Source organism: Cicer arietinum, chromosome 5, assembly GCF_000331145.2.
Source record: "Cicer arietinum cultivar CDC Frontier isolate Library 1 chromosome 5, Cicar.CDCFrontier_v2.0, whole genome shotgun sequence".
Lineage (NCBI taxonomy): Eukaryota > Viridiplantae > Streptophyta > Magnoliopsida > Fabales > Fabaceae > Cicer > Cicer arietinum.
Window position 1 is genome coordinate 64,461,745 of NC_021164.2, and position 9,789 is coordinate 64,471,533.

General features: G+C 28.0%; 1 protein-coding gene across 1 annotated transcript; it reads right to left on the reverse strand.

The window, feature by feature from the left end:
• Positions 1–4,332: 4,332 nt before the first annotated feature.
• On the reverse strand, positions 4,333–6,555 carry LOC101495891 (1-aminocyclopropane-1-carboxylate oxidase). The gene is made up of 4 exons (XM_004502116.4): positions 6,253–6,555; positions 5,864–6,090; positions 5,053–5,386; positions 4,333–4,870 (listed from the first exon to the last, which is right to left on the reverse strand). Exons 1-4 carry the CDS (start codon positions 6,355–6,357, stop codon positions 4,595–4,597), a joined length of 942 nt encoding a protein of 313 aa, XP_004502173.1. The 5' UTR covers positions 6,358–6,555; the 3' UTR covers positions 4,333–4,594.
• Positions 6,556–9,789: the final 3,234 nt, after the last annotated feature.

Here is a 9,789-nt window from a genome sequence, read left to right on the forward strand (position 1 = left end):
TTCACATAAGTTTTACAATTTTCACAAGTTTTTAGAGTTTTCCACAATTCAATCAAATAAAATGTATTCGCTTTACAATTTTCATCTTGGTCGAAAACTTTCTTTTTGAAAAATACATCAATTTTCTTATGTTTAAACATCGTATCACTCATAAAAAAAATTCACAAATTACATACACAGTGCATTTAGACAAACACTCACAAATATGAAGATTATAACTCATATTCATAAAGTAAAATATTTCACAAATTCACAATCTCACTGCCACACTACACTAATCAGAAAAACAGTAAACAACTTACACCATAAAGTTCACAATCTCAATTCTTACACTAAAATCGTTTACAATTCATAAATAGAATTCACATACTACTACTAGTTTACAATCTTAAACTAAAACAATTCACAATTAGCAAATAGTGGAAGAGGAAAAGAGTTAGAACTTGAAAATTTTAAGAAGCAGATTGAGATAGTATGAGAACCAAGATCAAGAGGCGATGCTAGTTACGAGGACCAAGACCAAGAGGCGACAGTGGCATCTAACCGTTGTGATTGCAAAATGGGACGGAGAAGCGAAGAGAGACAGACAACAGTGGCGTTGGTCGTAGAGGAGGGAGACTGCATAATGGAGATGCGAAAGAGATACTCGTTGCGTGGAAGCCGTAGAGAAGGGGCTGAGATGGAGAGACGAATGTCACGTGGAATACTTCGTATAGAAGTCGGTCGACTGCCACAAACGAGAGGCTGAAAAAGAGAGACGAGAGAAAGTCAGGGAACAACGAAGAGAGAGAAAATCGAATAGAAGATAATAGCAACACAGAATTGAGAGAAGAGAGAGACTGAAATGAATAGAGGCTATGTTAAATGAAACGAGTTTCTCCAAAACCTAAGAACTTAGGGATATTTTAGTAATTTTTATTAGGCTTAATTGCAGTTTTGGTCCCCCTATTTTAGCTAAATCGCGAAAGTAGTCCTCCCCATTTTATTTCTCCTCAGTTTTGGTCCCTCAAACATAATTTTGATCTAAAACTTGATGAAATTTCATTTTTTTTTTGTATTTATTTAAGTCACATCATGCCTCAAGATCTCATTTGCAACAATTGTATCTGAAATCCATGATCATAAATGGTGTAGTACGACTTTAAAAAATGAAATTTCATCAAGTTTTGGACCAAAATTATGTTTGGGGGAACAAAACTGGGGAGAAATAAAATGGAGGGACTACTTTTGCGATTCAGATAAAATATAGGGATCAAAACTGCAATTAAACTTTTTTATTATTATTTTAATAACTTATCATTATTATTTATAAAAAAAATAAATAAATAAATAAAAAGAGAAGATTCGCCGGTGCATGTACCTCACATTTATACTCATATCCTACATTTAATACAAACTATTTATTTTACTCTTTTTTTTTTTAAATCAATAATTTATTTTTACCTACTAAATTCAAACTTTATGAAAGTTTTCCAAAACACATGTGTTTTCATAAAATTTGAATTGTGTACATGAATTTTTTTTTTGTTTTAGATTTTCTGGTACATCAGTGTAGTTTAGAAAATCAAATTTTGTTTAAGTTTTTTGGTACATAAATATGTTATAGAAATTTTGATATTTGTGAAAAAAAAATTCAAGTTTTTCGAAACACAATTATATACCAGAAAACTTTTAAAAAAATGTGTTTTAAAAAATTCAAAATTTATGTTCCGAAAAGCATGAGAGAAAAATTATTGAACACAATTTTTTTAAATAAATTCAAACATTGTGTTCTGATTTTTTGTTTTTTTAAGTTTCCGGACACATTTGTGTTAAGTAATTTCCTTTTTCAGAATGCAAATATATAATGGTTTTAATTATAACAAAATTATTTAAAAGTTTATGATTGTGGTTAATAATTAATATGTGTGTTTGAGTGAGTTCATATAAGAAAACAGATTATTCATCATTAAGATAAAAATGAGAAAAATATTATTCAAGTATTCAAATCTCGAGGATAGGCATACAAGATGATGAACTCGTAAGAGGATGAACCATCAAAGTTGCAAAATATTCATTCTCACTTGAACAATTATTTTTATTCATAAAGAGAAGATAAATCAATGTCAAAGAATGATTAAATAAAGCAGTTTAAACAAAGAGGTCATATGTCATATTTAACAGGTATGAGGACGTACTGTACGAGGTTAGAAGATGGATTTATAGTTCACATCATCCTCAGATGTTGAAAGTGATCCAACACATCATTCTCAAATGTTGAAAATGATCCAACATCAACTTACATAAAGGCAATAGCTAACAAGACAAAAATATAGTCTTACATATTTTGAAGAATGAAAAAAGAAAAGGACAGGTCACGTCCAAGTTTCTAGGAGGTTTGAACCTCCTGCACGAGGATGGACTAAATCAGTCCTAGGACAGTTGGATGACAATTCTGTAATTATGATGAATGACCTTAAACTTTTTGATTAAGTCGCCAACGGTCATAAAATGTTTGACACTTGGAAAGAGCATCACAAGATCTCTATAAAAGGCAAGGAACTCTTCATCATCAACACACAACAACATTGCATAAAAAGAGCAAGATTCTTAAAGCTATCAAGAGTAATTTTCATCATCTCTTTATACTTTCTATAGTGTTACACTAGATCTTTCAAATATCTTTTTAGAAAGTGTTAAGTAAAGAGAAACATCATATTTATATCACTTTGTAATTTTCATGTGAGTCACACTTGAAAATAGTTGGAACTTGTAAGAAACAAGGTTGTAAGCTTAGTGAGGCTAAATAATACACAAAGTGTAACCAACGTCTATGAGAGGTTAATTAGTTTGATTATTAGTAAAAACTCTTAAGTGTGTGAGGACTAGATGTAGCATTCATTGAGTGAACCAATATAAAAGTTGTGTGTGTCATTCTCTATACTTTCTCTTTCATTTATTCAACTCAAACTTAAAGGCTTAAATTTCTATCATCAGATTCTTATCCTCTCAAAGAGGATAGTGATTCAAAACACGTGAGAAATTTTTTTAAATCAGCAATATCCCTATTCAACCCCCTTTCTAGTGATATTTTAGCTACAACACATAAATATGTTATAGAAATTTTGATATTTGTGAAAGAAAAAGATTTCAAGTTTTTCAGAACACAATTATGTACATGAAAACTTTTAAAAAATGTGTTTTAAAAAATTCAAAATTTGTGTTCCGAAAAACATGAGAAAAAAAATATGGAACACAAATTTTTTAAATAAATTCAAACTTTGTGTTCTGATTCTTTTTTTTTTTTTAAGTTTCCGAACACATTTGTGTTAAGTAATTTCCTTTTAAGTTTTTCAAAATACAAATATATAAAAGAAAATATAAAATTTGACTTTTTTAATTAAAAAAATAAAATAAAATAGAACTAAAATATGAAGGTAATAGAGGTAAAATTTTCTTTATATAATAGTGGTTTTACTATACACACTTAAAAAAATAATTTAGTATAATTCTTTTGTAAATATAAATTTAAATCTATATTATAATATAATAAAGAAAACTCTAGGCATAACTATAATTTGTCTTCTGAGAAAATTTACTGTTAATTATATATTTTTTTCTCTACATTTAAATTTAACAACATACAATATAAATAGTGAAATTTAAACAAGTTTTAATTTGAATAGTTTTTCTAAAATACATCATTATTATGAAATTGAAATAAGCAAATTAAAAGAAAAATATATTATAAAATAAAGTATAAATACAACGAAATACAGACAAATTTGTGTCTGTCATTTTTGCTAGCTATATTAATTAAAATAACAAGACACAAATGAAAAGGAATGATAAATCTTCTTCTCGAAGCTTTAGAATAAATTTTTTAGAAAAATATATTGGTTATATATCTTTAATCTAAATTTTTTCTTCAGAAAAAAAAAAAAAAACTTAGTCTAATTCTCTGCATGTAAAAAACAACATATTCATTTTTTTTACCTTAACTTCTTTTATCATTTTTAGCTACTACTAAACCAGGTTGGCCAAAGGACAAAACAATTCAAATTAAAAATTAAGACCTTTAAATTTTGGATAAAAAAAAGGCTTCATAAAAAGTTAATTTAGATATAAATATATTACTAAACCAAATTAGCTGAAGATTATGTCCTCGTATTCATCATGACCTGATTTACATTTATTCGTTTAGTGGTTATGATGTGGATAAGTTCAGGCCTACATTCTTTTAAGATTGACAATTTCTGTTTACTGTATCACGTTGGTGGTCCATAACACAACTTGTGCCTCATCATTCATGTCCACCCACAATGAGAAAATGAAATGAGATAGATAAAGACAGGAACCAATCAATATTTAATATTTATTCATTCAACTTATTTATTTTTTGGTACAAACTTAAATAATATTTTACTACACAACATTGATATTTTTTATCCCTCTATGACGGTACAAGAAATCACATCACATCACACAATATAAAGTAAACAAATATATACTAATTTGAGAAACTTATGCACTTGCCTTTAACCTTTGTTTACTTTGCTTGCTTCCCATTAAACAAACATGTTATAACATATAGTTATTTATAGTAAAAACATATTTAAACGGTTGCAATTGGACCTAAATTAACATTTGATTCCTTAAATGCTTCAAATCTTGGTTCCTTAGCTTGGAACTTTAATCGAGAATAAAGATTCATGTAATCCTCAAACACAAATTTTGGGTAAACTTGATTATTTTCCTCTATTAATGTTGGTGCTGGGTAGATAACAGCATCACTACCAGGGTTGTAGAATGATGCTACAGACATTCTAGTTCCATCATTTTGTGCTATCACACGGTGCTCCACACTTTTGTATTTACCATTGGTTATTACCTGTTACATCAAAAATAATTCTTGAATGAATCATGTGTTGCATTCTACGTGGTTGTGTAAATGTCAAAATGAAATCGAAATTTGTTATTTCATGTTTCACCAAGAATAATGTTTGACATGAATCATGTGTTGCATAATACATGTTTGTGTAAATGTCAAAATGAGTTAGAAAAAAAAATTACCTCAAGTTGATCACCAAGGTTGATGACAATGGAATGATGCATTGGAGGAACATCTACCCATTTACCATCTTTGAGAAGCTGAAGGCCACTGACCTTGTCATCTTGGAATAGGAGGATGATTCCGCCAGCATCAGTGTGTGCGCGGAGACCTTTTACAAGGTCTGGTTTTGGGCATGGAGGGTAGTTTGCAACTTTGGTGCCAAAAGTTGGTCCCTTTGATCCGTAGAAGGCCTTTTTGAGGTACCCTTTTTCTAGTCCTAGATTCTCACATAACAAGTCTAGTAGCTCCTCTGCTAGTTTCTCTAGCTTCAAAGCAAATTCCTTCATTGATTTCCTGCATCGTTTCCTCTAGTAGTTCAGAATCTCATATAGTTGTAAGTTTAGTTGTGAAATGCTCATTTTCATCTTGTATTTTTTAAATCATTATTCTTTGGGTTAACATGTCATATGTGTGAAGAAGTCTTAATGGTTTCGGTAATGACTAATCTTTGTCGGAGAGTCTGGTTAACCACCTTTAGTATGGTTTCCGTTTTCAACACATTTGTTTCATTCATAAAATCCAAACTTGAGATCTGATTAAGAGATCCAAGTACAATTTCACTCAGAGCAACATAATGTTGATATTGAAGTCATCATTTTGAACTATGTAGATAATACTTTAAAAGAAATGTAAGGAGAAAAAAAATTTAAATGAATGGAGCAATGTTCAAAATTAACATGAAATAAGAGTCCTTTGTGTTTTGCCAATTATTTGTGTGTGATACGGTTGCTAACTTATATGTGTGCCAATATACTATTTGATTTGTGTAACCTGTATTCATCAGTGAGATCAGGGACCTCTGAAATGTTGGACTCAGGTAGATGACGCAAGTGGAAGGTACTCTCCCAGTCCATGTCTTTGACTTCAGTTTGAACAGCCTCTAGCCCTTTGTTAGCCACTAATTCCTTGAATCTTTGTTCCATGCATTTCCTGTAGTGTTCTTTAGTCAACCTCTCCACAGTGTCCATTAAATCATGTGGTATGCCATGATTCACAAGCTACAAAAAAAACATGAATAAAATTTAGACCAATGTAGAAATTTATGTGGAAAGAAAGAAAAAAACTTGTATTGGGTTCATAATAGTAGATGTAAATATTACTCACACTAGTTAGTTAGACTAATTAACTAACTAGTTGTTTACATTTAATGCATAAAGTACCTCAAAGAATCCCCAGTTTTCACAAGCATCCTTGATTTTCTCCATTGTAGCTTTTCTCTCCTCACCATTGATGTTGTCTAAATTGATAACTGGGAAGTTCTCCATATCTCTCAAATTAACAACTCTTAACTTGAACTCTTTCTGTATATACCTTTCTTCTTTCTCCAAGTTTATTGCAGGTTGCTTGCTCAATGTATATTAGAGTATGTATAAGGTGGTATTTATAGACCTTTAATCAAAGACCAAACACAGAACTAATTCTTAATTTAAAGTCTGCTTTGTTGAGCTTTATTTTCTTAGTGTAATTAGTCCTAATCAGAGATTGTTATTATTATGGTTCCGTTGTTGAATTGTCTTAAACACGTGGCATAGGTTAGACCCACTTGATGTCTGATTTTTCATCTTGAATGTTTGACCACATTCAACCACACGGGCTGCTGCAACCGTCTATTTGTTCTCTATTTCATTTCCCATTTTCTTTCTTACCATATTTGAAAGTGATGTCTAAGAAGGAGCCTAGAAATTGCAATGAACAAATCTTATAGCATATCCCCACGTTAGAAACTACTTTCATATCCAAATCGATTCAGAATAAAATCGTAAGAATAATATTAACCATATATTTATTAACACACTCTTTTTAATTGATTAAAATACAGATGACTATCACCAAATTTATATGGGATCTATATATTTTGATAGAATTCATGTAATATTTAACCAACCAAATAGAGTGTATTGAAAAATATGTGTTAAAAATAATGTTGTTAATACTACTTAAATCGTAAACCAATTCAAAAAAAAAATACCATAAAATTAAATATTATTTTGTATTTTTAGATGTTATTTAAACTGATTTTGGATTCTTTTTTCAAAATGAACCAAATCACAACATAAATTTTAATATTTATTTTTATTAGTATGATTTATTGAATTTATATATTATTTATTGGTTTTTAATATTTTACATAATAATACTTTTAGTTTGATTCAATTTTTTTCTTTCTATTTTATATATTTTAAACATAATCAATCATTTCTATTTCATAATTTTAAATTTTAGTATATTGTGTGTTATCTTTTACATAAAATTTTCTATTTTACCGTGTTGTTATAATATTAATGTATTTTTTTTAATTTAATTATCCAAATTCGACCCAAATTGTAACTTGAACACCAATGTTAGAAACTATTATAAGATTACACGTATAACGTGTTTTTTTGTTTAGCATAATCAATCCTATATTTCTTTGATTGGAAAAGATCATAGCTATCAGAAAATATAGATTATGAGTAGACTGGTTAGTAATGGTACGTGCATGTTCACCTTCATTAATAGTTTAGATACATTAGGCACTTACACAATAAAAGAGTGTTACAAATTCAACAAAACTTTGATTTATTTTGTTGGATATCCTATTTATGGAATTTGGTGTCCATTCTACTCAATCAACGAATTAATTATTTCTCATGTATATGGATTATTGCTAATGATTAGAAAAGTTATAGGACATTCCTAAAAGCTTCCTTGCATTCCATCCCTTTAAAGTTTAGACATGTGTTCAACATCCTATTTCATTAGTATACGACTCTTAATCTAACTTAACTAATTCATCTTCTGGTTGAATTCTCAATCTGAATCTTCAACTAATTAGATTTTTAGTTGGTCGAATACCTCAATTTTATGTAATGCATGGTTTTGTACTCAATGTGGTTTAATTGTGATACTCATAAAATCGATTGAATTGCGTAGAGTAGAATTAATCAACATCCCTCTGTCTCATATTAAGTATTTATATGAAATATTTTTTGTTTAACATTATTTGTCCTATTAAAATATTATATAAAAAAAACATATACTACTTTTTTCGATTTGCCCTTGTTTATTAAAACAATTATAGTGCAAGACATGCATATTTGCAAGTAAAGGGTGATTTTATTATAAATGAATTATAGTAGTATAATAAAAGTGTAGTCTTAAGATGTTATGTTACATTAGAAATTACTAGGTTAATCGTTTTTAAGACGCTTGGATTATCGTAAAAATAGACTTTTTGGTCCCTATATCCAATTTAAATCTCTACCCCAAAATCAATCATTTCTTCTCCACCCCTTAATTGAATGGCCTTAATTAGTTTCTTGAGATTGGACTTGCCCATGTACCTCTTTGTTCACGGGATAAGAGTGTTAATTTCCTAAATAATTTCATAGAAGATAATTCGTTTCCATCATGTACGCAATTTTAGCAACTACCACCTATGAGATCTCCAGTATCATTTTATTAGCATTTTTTAGGTGACTATAATTTTTGGGAATTAACAATTATGATCGTAATTGACCATAATTAATCGGAATTTTCCTTTATAAATTTAAAAAAAAAAAGTAAAATATTAATTGTAATTTTGATCTATTTATTTTTATCAATTAACTGAATTGATCCATCTATTTTAAAAATCAACAGTTTTAATAATCTTTCATATTTTTGAGCTAAAAAATGACGATTTTACATATTTTAATTGATGTGACAAACGATTTCATGATATAAAATCATATAATGCATTAAGTATTCATATCTCATTAATTAAATTACAAAAATAAAAATTTCATTGAATGTTAAATTTTTAGAGAATTTTATTGAGATTTTATGAGTGTTATTTATTCTATCATATGTCGTGTTATTTAAAGTGTGTGACATTGTTATATATTAATTAAAAATTATAATAAAAATCAAAACTATCAAATTTTAAAATAAATATCAATTTAAGAAAATTAAAATTACAAATAATTCTAAAATAAATTAGTGTTTGTAAGTTACTACTTTCATTTAATGAGTTTTGTTGTTGTAATGATGTGTTTATTCTTTTTTTTTTCATGGGACGGTACTACATAGTAATTACTAGTCTAAGTACTATTTATCCTCACCTTCATCAATATAGTTAGAGGAATCTAATTCACATACTTAATCTTCTCATCACTACCAATCTATTAAAATTACAAAAATAGCTCTTTTATTATTTTATTTAAAATATTTATAAATAAAAAATTCATAACTTCTGAATTTTTGAAAATTGAAAAATCCAGAATACCAAAATTTTAAAAAACTGAAATGCGGAACAATTTTTATTGAAATTACCAAATTAAGAATGTATATTTACGCAACTCTCAATGCTACTCAATAATTTATTGCTCCGGCGTGTTTTTTTATATAATAAATTAATTATATTTTCCATAACTTCATGTATTTTTAGTTTTAAATTTTTATAATATGATTTTTTTTTTCGAATTTTTCATTTAGTTAAAAAACTTGGAATGTATTTTAGGTTCCAAACAGGAATTTAGAATTTTTATAAAAATAAAATTTTCACAATAAGTTTATGTACTGAAATTTTTAAAATAATAAACATTTGAAATCCCTAATTGTTTGAAACGTTGGAAAATTTGGAAGAATGTATAAACAATTTATCAATAAATATTATTAGCGCTGGCCTGTCCACGCGGTTAACGTATTTATTTTTTTCAGATATTTTTAAGTTCGAA

Coding starts and splice junctions, on each gene's coding strand:
- LOC101495891 (XM_004502116.4), bottom strand. CDS start 6,357: ATGGAGAACTTCCCAGTTATCAATTTAGACAACATCAATGGTGAGGAG. Junction 6,091..6,252: donor AAAACTGGGGATTCTTTGAG/GTACTTTATGCA, acceptor TTTTTTTTGTAG/CTTGTGAATCATGGCATACC. Junction 4,871..5,052: donor ACCTTGGTGATCAACTTGAG/GTAATTTTTTTT, acceptor TTGATGTAACAG/GTAATAACCAATGGTAAATA.